This window comes from Callithrix jacchus, chromosome 7 (genome assembly GCF_049354715.1).
Source record: "Callithrix jacchus isolate 240 chromosome 7, calJac240_pri, whole genome shotgun sequence".
In the NCBI taxonomy this organism is placed as follows: Eukaryota; Metazoa; Chordata; class Mammalia; order Primates; family Cebidae; genus Callithrix; species Callithrix jacchus.
The window spans coordinates 62,668,863-62,685,619 of record NC_133508.1 but is presented as its reverse complement, the minus strand read 5'-3'; the positions used below and the strand labels follow the sequence as shown (position 1 = coordinate 62,685,619).

The 16,757-nt window shown below is 54.7% G+C and overlaps 1 protein-coding gene across 7 annotated transcripts; it reads right to left on the bottom strand.

The window, feature by feature from the left end:
* Positions 1-772: 772 nt before the first annotated feature.
* On the bottom strand, positions 773-15,159 carry EXTL1 (exostosin like glycosyltransferase 1). 7 transcript variants are annotated; one of them, XM_078330788.1, is made up of 12 exons: positions 14,688-14,851; positions 13,511-14,356; positions 7,769-7,886; positions 7,358-7,465; positions 6,491-6,610; positions 5,827-5,959; positions 5,545-5,651; positions 4,638-4,727; positions 3,853-3,939; positions 3,316-3,476; positions 2,183-2,351; positions 773-2,024 (listed from the first exon to the last, which is right to left on the bottom strand). In XM_078330788.1, the coding sequence occupies exons 2-12, from the start codon at positions 14,284-14,286 to the stop codon at positions 1,842-1,844; spliced, it is 2,052 nt and encodes a 683-aa protein (XP_078186914.1). In that variant the 5' UTR covers positions 14,287-14,356; positions 14,688-14,851; the 3' UTR covers positions 773-1,841. The 7 variants fall into 7 exon arrangements, with proteins under 7 accessions (XP_078186914.1, XP_035164098.3, XP_078186913.1 ...); XM_035308207.3 differs by having other exon boundaries at positions 7,769-7,862; XM_078330787.1 differs by having other exon boundaries at positions 13,511-15,159.
* Between the last annotated feature and the right edge of the window lie 1,598 nt (positions 15,160-16,757).

Genomic DNA, 16,757 nt, shown 5'->3' with positions numbered 1-16,757 from the left:
GAGAGACCATCATTGCTATCCCACATTCTTATACGTGAAAAAAATGAGGCTCAGAGGTTGATTCGTTTTCCTGAAGTACACAGCCAGTGTGGGCAGGACTGGGATTTCTGTCTTATTCCCCTAGACCTTCCTTTACAGCAGGGGCTGGGGGCCTGATCGGGGATGCATGTTGATACAATACGAACCCTTGGGACCAGCAGTGCCTGATCCACTGGCAAGGCCATGCCAAGGCAATTCAGTGTCCTGGGTGTCACAGCTGTGATTGGAAAGGTGCCTCTTTTCCCTGGCTGGACCTGGCACCCAGCGCCCTCCCCCCCGGGAAGGCTGCCTGGGCCGCAGCTGTATGCTTTCCCACCCACCCTCAGTTCTTGACTCTGGCCCAGACTGCCTGTCCCCCACCGCTTTCATTTCCAGTCCCCCCTGTAGCTCAAGCATCTCACAGCACCACACCTCCCAAGGGTGACCAACGCTGCCACCCAGCTGTGATTGGCTCCAGGGAGGATCTGAGTCATCCAGGGGCCCTACGTCCAGCTGGGGGGTGGGGGTGGAAGGCCTTGGAGAGGCCTAAGGGGACAGCATGTTCCTGCCAGTGAGCCAGTCACGGGAGTTTCCAGAGTTGCGAGGCCATCAAAGCAGGAAAACACCTGACACCCTGGACCTGGGCTGGACCAGCCACCCTCACCCTCTGGAGTCGACCCTGCTACCAGGCAAGCCCTAAGCCCTGAGCCCCTCCCTCCAGCAGCTGCTGTAAGGGTATTTATAGCCTAGAGCATGAGGGGGCAAGGACAAGCGCTTTATTTCGGAAGTGATAATTCCAGTTCCAGGTGGGTGAACCCGGGAGGACCTAGTGTCCCCACCCCAATTCCAGCCTCAACTATAGTCCCTGCTCGGGACAGTCCCCACTCGCGCCCAGCCCACCTAGAAACAGTCCCTTCTTACTGAGTTCCAAGTGTTCAGGCCAAAGAAATGGGACTGTTCTTCAGATTCCTCTCCCCAGATTTCAGACCCCCACAGCGCACACCCTCCACGTCCCCAGCAGCCCTCTGCCCTGCAGGTGGGGAGTGCGGCGCTGCACTGACCTCTAGTGGTCGGCGTTGGTAGTGCAGGGCACACGGCCCAGGTTGAGCCGCGTGCGCGCGCCGGGCGGGGGACGGCTGCATGTTCCCATCCCGCTTTCCTCACCCCACTCCTCGTTTACCCACACCCTTCTGCTCCTTGGCTGAGGCTCGAGGATTGAGCCTGGCAACGCAGTAGTCTTTGGGTAGCTGCCTTCCCGGGACTAGGAACCCTGGATGGGGGAGTTCCGTCTCTCCGCTCACACTGTCCCGCCGCATTGGGGCAGGCACGCAGTTAATGTCTGCCATCCATCGATTTGTCAAATATCTGCGGCACACCTGCCGGGTCAGAGAGAAAAGGACACTACACGACCCGCTCCCCCGGGCCCGCAAGCCAGTCCTGGGACCTGACCGGGCGGGACCGCAGCAAACACTGGGCGGCGAAAGCGCAAAGGAGATCCAACCCATCGGGGTCGGGGAGGAGGGCGAGGCAAGTCCCTGGAGGAGGCGACGCTCTGAAAGACAAGCAGAAGTCAGCTGGGTGAAGAAGCAGTGAGCGGCGCTCCAGGCACGGTGCTCGGCCTCAGCAGAGGCTCCGCCGCCGAGGGCCGGCGGAAGAAGGTAAGGCCGCGCCCCCTGCTGTAATTGGCCAACCGGGGTCCGACGTGTGGGCCCGCTGGCTGCCATGATTGGTTCTCCGGTGTCCCTGGGCGGAGCCCGCAGGCAGGTGCCGCGCCCTCTGGGAGCAGGGCTGGGACCTCCGCTGTGGTCTCCGCGAGTCGCCCCTTAGGGCTTCTCCAGGCTGCGGTACTTCTTGCGCTGCATGGACACCGGGTCCTTAAAGAGCACCGGGTCCAGACGCAGACGAGAGGACCGCAAGGGCATGTGGCCGAACGCTGCCGCTATCTGGTTGATGCAGTTGGGGTCTGGGGCCTGCAGCTTTGGCCCGAGCTCCGGGCCCCCAGGCACCTAACAGGGACAGAAGCAATGCGTTAATGGCCCTCTCCGCCTTTCCGAACTCCCCACGCCCGTGCAGCAAGAGAGACTAGAATTAGGCAGTTAGAGGGAATCCTCCCCGCCATCCCCACCATCCCCGCCAGTTCCGACCAGTCCCCCTCAGCCCTCACCAGTGGAGCAGCCTCCTGGCGCTGCTTGCCATAAGGCACCTTGATAGGGGGCAGCTTGGTGACTGCCGCTACTAGGAAATTCATCAGGACGTCCACACAAGTGGGTGCCTCATCTGCCAGGGTCCTCAGAGCCCTGGGCAGGGAGTGGGTGAAGAGAGTGTGGTAATACCTGGACAAGGGGAAAGGAAAGGGAGAGACTACAGAAAAATTCATCCCCAGGCCCCATTCTCCTCCCCTCAGACTTCACCTCTCCCTTCCATACCCAAGCCTCTGAGCCCTGCCTCTGAGAGTTCCCATCCCCGGCATAAACAGCTCTCCACTGTGCTGTGCCCGGGGCTCATCTGCAGCCAGTGGTGTGTTCCCTGCCCTCTCCCCCACAGCTCCTTGGGGCCCCCATCCTTGGGCTCTGAGTTCTGAACTCAGACATAGCCAGAAGTAGGTGGGCTGGGATCAGCTGGTTTCAAAGCCATCAAACATGGCAGCCCAAAGACCAGTTGTGGATGAACCAGGCTGATGCTGCTCTGAGTGAGCCTCACTTCACATGGCCCTCAGACAGGCCAGCCTCACCTCACAGACATTCAATTATTCTTCACTCTACTGATAATTCCCTGCAGAGCTCCTGGGTACTCTACAAGAGGTTCCAGGTTATGCATATTTGATTTAAACATGTTTAAGGAACCCCTCTAAAGAGGTCCTGCAGAATTCAGTCCCTACCCCAAGACTGGAGCACTTCAGGCAGCTTCTGGAAGGTCTGGAATGGTCCCCAACCCATCACATCCACATTTATAAAGCATCAGGACTATTCTCTTGTCACCCCACCACCAGAAAACCCACACACTGCCCCTGTTCACTCCATGGCTTTACTTAAAATAACAATTGTTATCATTTGTGGAACCTCTGTGTGCCAGGGACTTCATTTGATGATCACACCAGCCCTGGGAGGTGAGTCCATCCCATTTTACAGATGAGGAAACAAACTTTAAAGAAGTGAGGAGATTTGCCCAGGATCCCACAACTAGGAAGTGGCAGATCTGGGCCTTGAACCTGGATCCCTGGGGTTCAACCTGAGCCACCCTGCTGCTGGTTTGGGGTAGGGGGGGTCTCTGATCCATTTGCAGGGTGAGGGTCTGTACCTATGGTAGAAGGCAGCCATGGTGAGAACCATGGAAAATTCATTTGTCCTCTCAGCAGTGTAGCCCCAGCCACCGTGGGCCTCGTCCCAGAAATGGCTCGACGTCAGGAAGCCCACCATCCGCTCCGGGAAGCTCTGCCACACCACAAAGGCAAAGTCCACCTGGAGAGGGACTCAAGTAAGCTGTGAGGAAGGACCTCCTAAATACCTAGGACATCCAGATAAATGGAGGCAGGGCCAGCCTGGCTGAGGACCAGGACAGGACTCAGGGTAGAGGAGACAGGAGCCATGACTTGGAATTGGCTGGAAGTGTGGCATGAAAGCTTTCAGGGGGCACAAAAACAATGTTCTCAAACGAGTTCATGGAAGCCTCAAGACTCCTAAAGAGAAGGTTGCCTGGCTTGCTGGGGTGGCTTCAAATGCAAGAGGCTGGACTTCAGGACCTGGGGTCTCCCCAACTCTGGGAACTTGAGGGACTGCCAGGGCCCTCTGGCTCTGTGTCTACCCACACTGGGTTTCTCTTGGGCCCAGCCCTCACCTCACTTGTGGAAAGGCTGCTGCGGGCATCGAGGCTGAGGATGGCATCAGTTCTGATGGTGCTGTATGGGAAGAAGCGATCACTAACCTGCAGGAGGAGAAGGGAGGCGAACTCAGCCATTGGAACCTCCCTCCACCCCCATCCAATAAGTAAAGCCCTTCAGGCACAGTGTAGACACTTGGGCAGCGAATACAGCAAGCCTGTGCAGAGCTCATTCTGGGACCTGGGTAACTCATTTGACCTCTTGGATTTCAGTTTCCCCTTTGGTAAAATGGGGCAGTTAGGCTCTAGGGACCCTTCCAGTTTTGACATCTTGGGATTCCTCCATTGTCATATTGTCATATCAACTGTGGGAGGAATTGTCAAACATCTCCCATTTGAAAGAAACAGATAAGAGAGACGAAGGGACTTGCCCACAGTCATGCAGCAGGCATGGTTCCAACCAACCACAGTTCCCAGAAGCCACCCATTCCTGGCCCAATGTGCTGCCCTTTGTCTATGTTTTCTCAAGATCCCGGGTTTCTCCTCCCTTTCTCATCTGAGATATCAACCCACTCCTCTGTCTTCCCTTATCACATAAGCCCCAGTGCTTTGGAAGCACAATTCACAGGGACCAGGGAGGGAAGAGAATCATTACTATTAGTTGCCCTGCGGCTGAAACCTACTGTGCCATTCTTCAGGCCCAACTGCAGCTCAGGCCCAGGTATTCATAAGACACCCCATGGGTGCCCTCCCCCAGCTCCCAGCATGGGCCCACCCTGTTCATGCCTCTCCTTATCCCTCACCTTCCTGCGCCCATCAATGACTGTCAAGGGCACTGCTGTTTCCGTCCACCTGGATGGGAGTGGCCTCTCATTGCTCCAGAGAACCAAGATCTAGAGGACAAGAGGTTGTCCGTGAAGTCTGGGATCTGGGGCAGAAGGCGGGTTGCGGGGCGTTGGGGGGCAGGAGTGATCTTTCTCAAGGTAGAAGAAGTTTGAGAAGTCAGCTTTATAAAGTGCACATGGGAGAAGGGCTTAGTTGGCTCCAAGGTCCTCTTACTGCTGCCCTGTCCTTGCCTCTGGGCTTGTAGGAGGCAGGAATTCTGGTGACATGAAGGTGGTGACCTGTGACTTTAGAATTCAAGATGCTCCATCCCCATCTTTTCTCTAAGGTTTCATTCTCTTCCTCAGCCTCTTTTATCACTCCCAGCCCAGCTCAAATGGCCTGTTTGGAGCCCTTCTGTGTGCACCCTGGCTGAGCTAACTGTTTCACTTCCTCTGCAAGGACTCTAGTGAGTCTATCTGGCTTATCTAGAAGTAAGATTTGACAGTCTGTGTGCTGGAAAATGCTAACTCAGTCTGAATCTCTGGGCAGAATGCTTCCCTGCTTTTTCTCTGCTCAGCATTGAGCCCAGGGCCTAGTGCTCAGAAAATGACTGCTGAGTAAAGCAGTGAATGTTTCCTTCTCCAGCCTCCCAGAGACACCTGCTTTTCATGTGGCTTCATCAATTTCGATGGGGAAATTTTCCATGGGGAAAAGGCAACAGAACCTTGGGACTTACAGAAGAAGGCAGCAAGAACACTCAGAAATCTTTCCCATGCCTCCCCACAAAATGAGTGGTCATCCTTGGGGTCTAGAAGTCATTAGGGCCTTGCCTTGTCCCTTGCCCCCACCCTGGATCCCAGGACTCCAGCTGGGAAGGGAGCAGACCTGGGCACAGTGCTGAGAGCCTGCCACTGCCTGGATGAGCTTCAGCGGGGGCTGGCCAGAGGCCCCCACCCAGATCAGGGCGCTGAATCTGCCCTCAGGGCGGGAGCCTGGGGGAATGAGACAGAGGCTATTAGGGTGGGAGGAAACAGAACCCCATGAAGAATGACCTGAGTAGGGAGTCCCAGGGGCCAAGGATGGTCTTGGTGGGGCTCTCCGGATGAGGCTGGGGCAGCCCTGGGTAGAGTTGAGGGGACTTCAGGTTGTCCCATCCCCAGGGCATACCCTGGTGCAGGTGGTAGAAGGGGAAGTCCTGGGGGCTTGTGGAAAAAGTAGACAGGGCCAGGAGTGCCCCTGGCGGGCTGTTCCACAGCAGCGAGGGGTGAGCTGATGTTCCAAAGATCCGGTCCTGAATAACCTGAATGAGAGAGGAGCTGAGCAGAGCGAGGGATCTGTGTGACCATGGCCACACCTCCCCTTCCAGGCCCTGGGGAAGGTGGCAGCTGCATCGCCAGACCCCTGGGGTCAGAAGCTGAAGTCTAGCATAGGGCACACTCCATGATGTTGCTCCAGAGGTGGCAGATGGTGGCAGGGTCACTGCTTCCCCTTCCTTCCTCACCCATGACAGATGTCACTAATGGGTCATGACATTCTTTTGGGACTCAGAATCTCTCCCAACATAGCACCCCAGGCAGTCGTCAGCAGTCAAGTGGCATTGGCACATGCTTTGAAATCTATTGGCCACAGCCGTCTTCTCTACAGATGGGGAAACTTGGGCAAAGACTGGAGGAGAAACTTGCCCCAAATCTCACAGCCAAGTCTCAGATTCATCCCAAGACCATCTTCAAGATGGGGTGATCCCTAAACACTGGGACAGAGGAGTATGGAGAGGTGACAGGGATGAAGCAGGAGTCAAGGGCCAGGACCCCCATCAGATGAGCCCCCTCACCTCCAAAGTAGTATGGATGACCTTCTCCACAGAGGAGAAGTAGGCATCCCACAGAAACTGGGTCTGCTGACGAAGGGCGAGGACCTGTGCAGGGGACATCTCCTGGAGGGCAGCCAGGACCTGGGGCAGAGAGAGAGAAAATTGGCAGGTAATAGAGCAATTCTGAGCCCAGGAGGTCGAGGCTGCAGTGAGCCATATTCATGCCACTGCACTCCAGCCTGGGCAACAGAGGAAGACCCTATCTCAAAAAAAAAACGTGTTCAGGAGTCACACAGAGTTGGGTCTGAATGACACTTGGTAACCATGTGACTGTGTCAAGCTGTTTAACCTCCCAGTGTTTGCTCATTAATTGCTTAGTACATTGTAGAGGGTCAGTAAATAAATGGTAGCTACTACTAACCACCTCTATAATTCTCAGGGGATTCAAGGCAGGTCATACATATATTTTTCAGAGCTGGACAAAATTAGTTTCATCAGATGGAAAAGTTGCCATGCCTTTTGCTTTCCCAGCCCAGACCCTATGGAGGTGCTCTGAGTTTGAATTTTTTTGTTGCCTTCCCCTAAATTGATATTTAAGCAGTCACAGGCCATTGGGCCCATGGGGATTGTCTGGTCTAGCTCATCCTATTGTAGACATGGGAAAACTGAGGCTAGAAGAGGATCAGAACTTGCTCTCAGAACCCTTAGGAATTTCTAACTCCATCAGATCCTATGGGAGACCGACTGGGGAGAATTGGTGCTAGGAGATCATCAGTATCCATAGAAGGAGGATAGGAATGAGGACTGAGGCCAGCCTAGATCCAGGGTTCTGGGTCCCTCCACTTTCCTGGGTCCAGTTTCCACCCTGTGGGCAGGGCTCTGAGTTACCTGAAGCAGGAGCCTCTCATCAGCTACGATGGCCGCCTTGGTCCAGTCAATGACCTCAGAGAAGGGCAGCTCCCAGCGGGGGCTGAGAAGCACCGGGATGCAGCCGGCCTAGGGGGCGGGGAGGTCACAGGGAGCCCAGCCCCACCCTGCACATACTCACCCCACACCCCCAGGTCCCAGTTGCCCTTGGGGGCAAGTGGCAAAGAGGACAGGAAAATGGGGCTTTTCTGAGAGGGGAGGTGGTTATGGTTGTTCTGTGGGTGCAGTGAATGGGTACACAGGCACACCTGAGGCCAGGAGTAAAGGAGCAGGCAGCTCACTGCCCCGTCTCATTGGCCTGGACCCAGAGGACCTGCCAGCTCATGAGTGCTGAGGGACAGAGGACTGGTGACACTCAAATTGGAGTTGTACCTGCAAGGCTTGGAGGAAGCGCAAGGCAGCCTGGGAACGGTGGCCAGAGATGAGGCAGAAGGTGGCATTGGGCAGCATCTCCCAGCGCTGGGTCCTAAAGAGGAACACAGGGAGGTCCCTGCACATATGAGCCTGGACAGTGCCCTTCACCCCACCAGCCTCCCTCAGTGGGAGCACCGCACACCCCAGGACCCCACACTCACACTCCCAAATATGCAAACCCACTTATGCATATGCACAGCTGCACACTGACACACTAACACAAACACAAGCCTCACATCGGCCAGGCATCTGCGGTTAGACTAGGAGTCAGGAGCCCTGTGTTCCAGCTCTGTCTCTGCCCTCGGTGGTCTTAGTTAGATGCTTCCCTTGCCTTCTCTAGCCTCAATTTCCTCATCGGTAAAATTGGAGGAAGCAGACCCTGATGTTTCCGAGGCCCTGCCTGTCTTAGACATGCACGTCTGCCCTCCCCAACTCTACTCACCTTCGCAGCCCCCGAGCCCAGCCCTCCCCACCACACTGAGAGCCAGGCCTATGAAAGGCTCCTCTGTCCTGAGGTGGGCTGGGCCCCCAGCCTGGAACCACACAGGAAGCTGCTGCCCAGAGGCCCCTGGCCTAGAGGACAGGCCACCTCTGTTCCTCCCACTCAGCCCCCAGCCCTGGCCCAGGGCCACACTCAGGCTGTGTGTGCCTGTTGGGGAGGGCAGGAGTCCCAGCCCCCTCAGAGCCACCCCCAGGGGGATAGTCGCCTGTGAAACCAGCTGGGGAGGGATAAAGGGAGAGACCAGGACACAGGCCTGCTCAGTGTGGGACTCATGAGCAGGGCCCAGGGGGTCCTAGGACTCTCTTTAGTTACAGCCTGTTTGGCTTTGAGCCTGAACCTCCAACAGGCAGACCTGGGTTACTTAGGCAGCCTCAGGCCCATGCCCCACTGAACAGATAGGGAGGGTGAGGCCCAAAGAGACACAAGAACTGACTCAGGGTCACAGATAGGGTTGGGGTGGACCTAGGACTAGGACAGAGATGTGCCAGCTCCTAACCCCGAGTTATCTGAACCACCCCAGAGCTGCTGCTTAGTGGTCTCCCAGGGACCCCAGCCTTCTTACTCCTCCCTGGAAGAAGCTACAAGTTAGCATCAGGACACCCTTCACCTCATTAAAAGCCACAGCAGAGGCCAACCAGGTATGGCCCCCTTCACCCCCAAGTCACCCTCTAAGGAACTGAAAACCTCTAGGTTAAGGCCAAGTAAATTGTACCACTGAGCCTTAACCTCCTTGGATCCTCTGTGCCTTTAAGATCCCTTCTCCCTCACATTGGAGGGCCCCTCCCTGCCCTGTCAGCCTGAGGAAGTCCTCCTCATCTTTTTCTTTGAGACAAGCTCTTGCTCTGTTACCCAGGCTGGAGTGCAGTGGTGTCATCACAGCTCACTGCAGCTTCGACTTCCCAGGATCAAACTATTCTCCTGCCTCAGCCTCTGAAGTAGCTGGGACTACAGGCTGTGCTACCGTTGTCTGGCTGTTATTACTATTATTATTACTATAGCTCTGTTGCCCAGGCTGTCTCAAACTCCTGGCCTCAAGTGATCCTCTTGTCTCAGTCTTCCAAAGTATTGGGATCACAGACATGAGCCACTGAACCTGGCTTTCTCCTATGCTGTCTTAATGTCTAAGCTGAAACATCACCTCCTCTAGGAACCCCTCCCTAATCACTCCAGAGATGGCTCTCTCTGCTCACACCTCCTAGTGGACTACAGTGGTAATGATCAAGCTAACCTATGTTGAGTATGTACTTTGCTTCAGGCACAGTTCTAAGTGCTATATATGTATTACCTCAGTTCATTCTCACAGCACCTCTATGAGATGGGGGGTATGCACTGTTATTATCTCATTTTACAGATGAGAAAACTGAGGCCCAAAGAGGTCACACAGCTCTTAAGTAGAGGAGCCAGGCAGGCAGCCTGTGCAGCCACTCTTTGCTTAACAATGTGTGTCGAACAGTTGACTTGACTGTCTCTCCTACAAGTCTGAGCTCCTTGAGGATGGGGCTGTACCTCCCCCATCTCAGTATCCCCAGGGCCTAGCAGGGTGCCTGGTGGAGAACGGACGCTCAGTGGGTGCTGCCTGAATGCTCAGTGTGACACTAGGAAATACATCTAGGACCGAGAGACCAGATATCTGGGAGGTCAGTTTCAGCAGAAATTCTAGTGATGGAGCAGGCTGAGAGTGCAGCCAGTGGGTTGTCTTTGGAGGTGGTGAGTTCCCCATCAGTAAAGGCAAATAAGTAGAGCCTGCATGAGCACCTGTGGAGGGCAACGGGGAGTGTGTTTACAGAGGGAGTTTGTGCATCTGTATGGTGACCACTGATGAAGTCTTACGATTCTGTGGCCACATAAAGTATGCCATAGGCTCAGGGCCTCAGTGCCCAAGGGTGGTCAGCGTGGCTGTACCCATGCCTCAGCGCTCTACTGGGGCCTGGCCAGAGGCAGGGCCACATTGTGACTTCCATGTGGCCTAGGCACTTTGGCCTTCACAGTCCCTCCTGCCATAAAAAAAGAATATAGTTCATAACTGTGTTGGGATAAAAACAAACAGTATTATATATTAAAACATTTTCTGCCAGGTGCAGTGGCTCACGCCTGTAATCTCAGCACTTTGGGAGGCTGAGGCAGGCAGATCATTTGAGGTCAGGAGTTCGAGACCAGCCTGACCAACATAGTGAAACCCTGTCTTTACAAAAATTAGCTAGGCGTGGTGGTGGGCACCTGTAATCTTAGCTACTTGGGAGGCTGAGGTAGGAGAATTGCTTGAACCCAGGAGGTGGAAGTTGCAGTGAGCCAAGATTGTGCCACTCAAGTCCAGCCTGGGTGACAAGAGCAAGACTTTGTCTCAAAAAAAAAATTTTTTTTTCTTCTACCTGAAAGCTTATTTTTAATTCTGCTTTTTTTTTTTTTTTTTTTTAATTTTTTGAGACAGGGTCTCACTCTGCTGCCCAGGCTGGAGTGAAGTGGCGTGATCTCAGCTCACTGCAGCCTTGACCCCTTGGGCTCAAGCAATCCTCCCACCTCAGCCTCCCAAGTAGCTGGGACTACAGGCATGTACCACCACACCGAGCTAATGCTTGTAATTTTTGTAGAGACAGGGTCTCTACAAAATTGAATTGCTAAGATCAAGCATTTACCTGCCTCAGCCTCCCAAAGTTCTGGGATCACAGGTGTGAGCCACTGCACCCAGCCCCGATTTTCAAAAAATGAAAATATTTTCATGGGCCTATAAAAGTATCATGGGCCCTAGGTACTGACTGTGCCCCTCGTTCCCAATGGATACGGGCTGGGGGACTTTAAAACATGCATCAAATTCATGTTAAAATATGGGGGAGAATATATATATCACTTGTACACACTCAGAGTTTCTCAGAAAGACACTGGAAGCGGTGTTTGGCTCCAGGCAGAAAAATTGGGTGGCCAGGGAGAGGGGTAGAAGGAAGGCCTTTCACTCTATGCCCCTTTGTGCCTTTGGAATTTTCTAACATGTGAATGAATTACCTATTCATAAAAATGAATAAATAACAATTTGAATGGGTGGAGATTTATTCCGAAGCAACAAGAGACTGTTCAACCATGGTGGAAAAACGTGGGCTTTGGAGCCAAAAGTATAGGGTTGAATCCCAACTCCACTGCTTCCAAGCGCAGTGAGGGGCCCTCAAAGAACAGGGGACCTTGTCACACTGGGCTACTCTACTTCTCTGAGCCTCAGTTTTCCATTCCCTGACATGACGATAATAATACCTCCCTTGAAGGGGGCATGAGAAGATCAGCAGTGACTTAGGTCAAGTGCCTGGCACAGCACCTGGCCCCAGCCAGGCACTCCTCAGACGGAGCCTCCTCCCCTCCTAACTCTGGCCCGGCTGAGGGAATGTGGGGCAGTGGCAGGGACTGTGAATGGCCTCTTTCTCTGGCCAGCACTTGTTTATTCAGGCTTTCTCTCTCACTCTGTCCCTTTACTGTCTGGCCTAGGCAGCTGCCTGGCACTTTGGAGAAACTGAGGCTCAAGCTACTCAAGAGATGACAAGACCCGTCACCTGCAGGGAGGCCGAGGACAAAGACAAAACTCCTAGAGGGTCAGAAGACAAGGCTACCAAGCTTTGCCCCGGGAAATAAAACTTATCAAAAATGCTACTCAGAGGGTCACCCACACTAATTAGAAGACCATAGCCAGCTCTCGTCAATTTCAGATCCATTAGTAAACATTTAATGAGCACCTACCTGCTGTGTGCAGCTCCCTAACTTTCAGTTTCTCAAAGAAGTTCAGACTGAAATTGCTTTCAGGTTCACCAATAATGAACTGTGCTTAACAATAACTAAAGTCAGCCAAAAGAAGAACTTCCTTTAAGAATACCTGGGTGTCTTAACAGAAAAGTGAGGCACAAGAGCCTTGTCACCCAAAGCGAGCTTCTGCCTGAACTCGAGCTGCAAGGGCGAGATCCCTGACTTTTCAGGCTTCCTACTTGGAGACCACTAGGGATGGGTCCTGGCAGAAGGACCCTGGGGCTGACCGGGACAAGTCCTTTTCTACTCCTGATTGTGAGGGCTCCTTGGAGGCCTCCTTCTACCTTCAGAAACTGGAAAGATCCCATTCCCACAAGAGCCTTTTGACTGAGAGACATCCCCAAGCAGAGGCAAGAATCCCTGGGAGGGAGCGGAGCTCAGAATAACTGATGTTGTTTGAGCAGAGAACAGGGAGAGAGACCTGTGGGAGGATACCAGAGTGACAGTTCCTGACTCAGGTCTGCCCCTGGATGGGGTAAATACAGAGGGAAGCCTCTGCCACTGGAGCCTTGGTTAACCTCAGAAGGACTTCCATTCTTGCCTGCCCAGCCAGTCTTTGGAGACTGCCAGCCTGCTGGGGACACAGAGGAGTTGGAGTGCTTAGAGGACAATCTTTATCACCTGAGGTGCATCACCCCAACTAGCCCAGGTGGAAAAGAGTTTCCGCACAAGCTCACCGCTCCGACAGGCCTCTAGCCCTTTATATATATCAAGGCCCTCTCATGGGCAGAAAGTCCTTCCTTAGATCTGACCTACGTCATATTTGCTATAACCAAAGGCTGTTTCCTTGAGAGGTTAATCCCCAAAATTAGAAACAGGAGCAGCTTCCACCGATGACTGTGAGGCCCCTCTGAGACATTTGATGAGTGATCATAAACATTTGCTTAAAACTCAGAATTCTCATACTGAAGGCTTTGGAGACAGGCAATTCTGGATCAAAACACCGGCTCCTTCCAGCTGGGTGGCCTCAGAAAAATTACTTAACCTGTCTGAGCTTTAGTGTCTGGTACACAAACACTTAAATGCTAACAACGAGTATATTTTATTATAATAATGATTTATATAAGTGCTTAGCACAGAGTAACCACTATACATGTGTATGTGGAAAAAAAAAATTAGGGTAGGAGGTTTGGAATAAGGGAGAGGAAGTAAATAGGAGTGAGTTGTGTTTTATGTTTTTTAAAGATCCCCAGGGGAGAACTCTAAAACCTACCTTAGATACCCCTTTGCAAAAAGTCCCCATCTTAATGGAAGTGCTCTCTGCCATCTAACCTGGCTCCCTCCTGCTGCAGCTGAGGCCTAAGTCTGCCAGGACTACCTGGTTCTCCCGTCTCAGTCCTACCTTCTACCCTCACCTCTGGGCTTGCGTCTATCCCAGCCCTCTCCCATCCAGCCCCCAAGGCGAAAGGTTCACTTACTGCCCAGGTCCAGGGTCTTGCTTACAGCGCCCATCCCAGGGGCAGGCAGAGAAGTTGGTGCCTGCTGTGCGCCACCCACCCCTCTCCTCTTCCAGAGCTAGCAGGGCTACCCCGGGCTGGAGGCTGTGTTGCCGCAGCTGGCCAGGAGCCCCACCTCGCAACGGATGGGCTTCAGGGAGAAAAGGGAGGGCCACATCAAAGCCAACCCGGAAGGAGTCCACTGTGGGACTGGCCTCGGCCACCATAGCCTGTCCCAGCTGGAAGGTCCTGGGGCAGCGGGCTGGGTGGAGACGAAGGACCAGATGGTTCCTGCCCCTGTTCCATTGCAGAGGCATTGAGCTGCACTCTCCAATCTGGGCATCCAGGCTGAGGAGGAGGAGGAGGCAGGCCCCATCAGGGCTGAATGTATGGAAGCGAGAGCCCTCAATGGAAGCCAGGATCTTGCGATGGGTCTCTGAGATCGGTCCAGCTGCTGGGTACACGAACACCTTGAGGCCATCGCCCCTGCACTTCGAGGTGTCAAAGCAGGATCCCCAGTTGCAGCTGCCACCATGGGGGGCTCGAGGAGGCTGAGCGGCATCTTCTGGGAGCTCTCCAGGCTGGGAGAAGCTCTGCAGGAGGTCTGCGTCCAGCCAGCGAGGCCAGCCTTGGGGAGCCCGGGGCCGAGGTCTGGGAGGCAATGCCAGGCGGAGAAGGGAGAAGCCTCCCAGCAGGATGAGCAGGAGCCAGGAGGCTGACAGTGCCAGCCAGAGGGACTTTCTTCTCCACGACTGCATGTGGCCACCCACAGCCGGGGCTGGGGAAGCTGGGAGGCCTCTGCCAGCAAGCACGCAGGAAGAGCAGGGCCTGTCGGGGGAGACAGGAGCTGGGACCGGCCTGCTAGTCCTGCGCTTTCATTGTACAGATAAGAAGACTGAGGCCCATGGAGACCAGGCCACCTGTGTAAGGTCAGACGGTAAGTCACAGGCCGGGCAGGAGGAGGCCAGGTAGGACCCAGCTTGCTGGCCTGGCCCGCCTGCTCTCAGAACTCTGCCTCCTAGGCCCTTGGACAACCAAGCCACCCTTTGCCCTCCCAGTAGGGACCACTGCCCCTGCGCACTGCTCTGGCTGACGCAACCCCTGTCCAGAATGCAGGGCCGTGTCCCTCTGCCCTTCTGGCTGCACCCCTTGACCTTACCCTCAACTGAGAGTAGGGCTGTCTGCCAGGCCATGGGGACCAGTCAGGGCTCCCACAGGGGGCGGCTTGGCCAGGGACAGGCTGGAGGGAGCAGGGCTGGTCTTCCCACTCCTCCCCTCGCCTGAGCAGCCCTGGCTGCCCCTGTGCCCACTGGAAGACACTCCAGGGCTGTGGGCACGTGGCTGGAGCTAAAATTAGACCCTTCGTCCCATGTGGATCATCGGAGTCAGCTGAGGTCACAGCCTGGGTGCAGCCGGTGCCCCCGCTTTGGAGGGCCAGGCGGGCGCGGGGTCCTGGTCCTCATCCACTCTGCCGCTGCCCCAGCTCAGGAAGTGTAGCCCGTCTTCCCCACAGCCCAGCAGCTACCCTGCATTGTCTGGCTTGGAGCTATCACAGTGCAGAGGCCAGGGCCGCTGTGCCAAGCCCCCCAAACCCTGCGGTGTCTCTTCCCGTCCCTCTCCAGTCGGCATCTGGCAGATCTAGACCTCTTTCCTTAGGAGCAGCCTGGCTCCTCCCCTACCAGCCCTGATTCGCTCCTGGCTGGGAGGCAGGGACTCCATTTAACCCCTTCCAAACCAGTTTCCTCCACTGCTAATCCAACCAGCAAGTACCGAAACTCAAAGCTGGCCATGAGCTATCACAGCCTCTGTCTCAGTCCTCTAGCCACCCTCCAAGACAGAGATTTGCCTGTCATATTTACAGATGGGAAAAGCTCAGAGGGGGATGGACTCTTCCTAAGGTGACCCAGCTAAGTGGCAGGGTGGGATTTGAACCCTGAGCTCCTGATCGTTGGTCACTCCAACCGTGGACCCTATGGCTGGAGCAAAAACTAGACCCTGCACCTGCTGTGGGCTATCAGAGTCAGTGGAGGTCAGACCCTAAGTATGGGGACTCTACGATCAGCAGATGAGACGAGTGAGGAGTTAAGGGATGGAGGTGGAGGAATTGGGTAAGGTGCCCCCAACTGTCCCCAGGATTGGTCTCTCTTCCTTCAGCAGCCCCACCCCCAATCTCCTGCAACGCCCAGCCTTTGGCTCCAGTCTGTATGGAAAGTTCTCTCTGCACTTGACTCTCTGTGAATCCAGGCCCCATGGAGGGATTTCCCTGGTCAGTGCCCTATGAGGGGAGTCAGGAGTGGGTGATGCCATCCACTGAGGAATCACTGGGATGATGGGGGAGACACACTCTGGCCACGAGGAGCCCTGGTCTCATAACGGGAGGCATGGGGAGTCGAAGACTTGAGTGGGCTCTGCCTCTTCCCCTGACTGCCTCAGGGGTGTGGGGCCTCTGTCCCCTTATCTCTGGGATGGGCATAATCTCAGCCAGGAATGGGTTGCCAGGTTGACCCAGGCCTGTCTCCTGGAGTCCCTCAACAAGGGGTGGCCTCCTTTCCCCTGCTTGCCTCCCTTTGATCTTGGAGGGCTGCTGATCAGACAAAGGAGCCACCATGGAACATGTTGCCCTCAGTGAGCAGCCAGTCTGAGACTGTCCTAAAACTAGCCCACAAAGGGGAAACTGGCCTCTCGGCACTAACGGCTCAGTCACTCAGTGATGAACCGTGGCTCCTGCACACCTCAGTTCTCTGACGCTGAGAGGCCCCTACACAGGCCACTGGCTGCTTCCACTTCGCAAGCCCCCCTCTCACCATGCCCAGCCACTCCTCATCCTGCAGGAGTCAGCTGAAAGCTCCCTCCCCATTGGAGAAGGAAGCTTCTCCAGTGTTCCTCAGGCTGGGTTAGAGCCTCCTTCTAGGTCCTCATGCCACTCCTTCATCCTTCTATCCCCATACACAGTCATTCATTCATCTAACAAACAGGAATGTTGAATATGGACCAGGTTCTGAGCTAGGCCAGGAGACATGATGCTGAGTAAGAGTAATCATACCTGACACTTGTATTGCACTTACCATGTGCCAAGCATCTCTCGTTTGTATCAGCTCGTTTCATCCTTGCCCCAACCCTAGGAGAGAGAAGCTGATGATCCACATTTTACAGATGAGAAAACTGAGGCCTAGGGAGCTTAAGTAATTTGCCTAAATTCTCATGGCTTAGCCAAGACTTGGACCCAGAT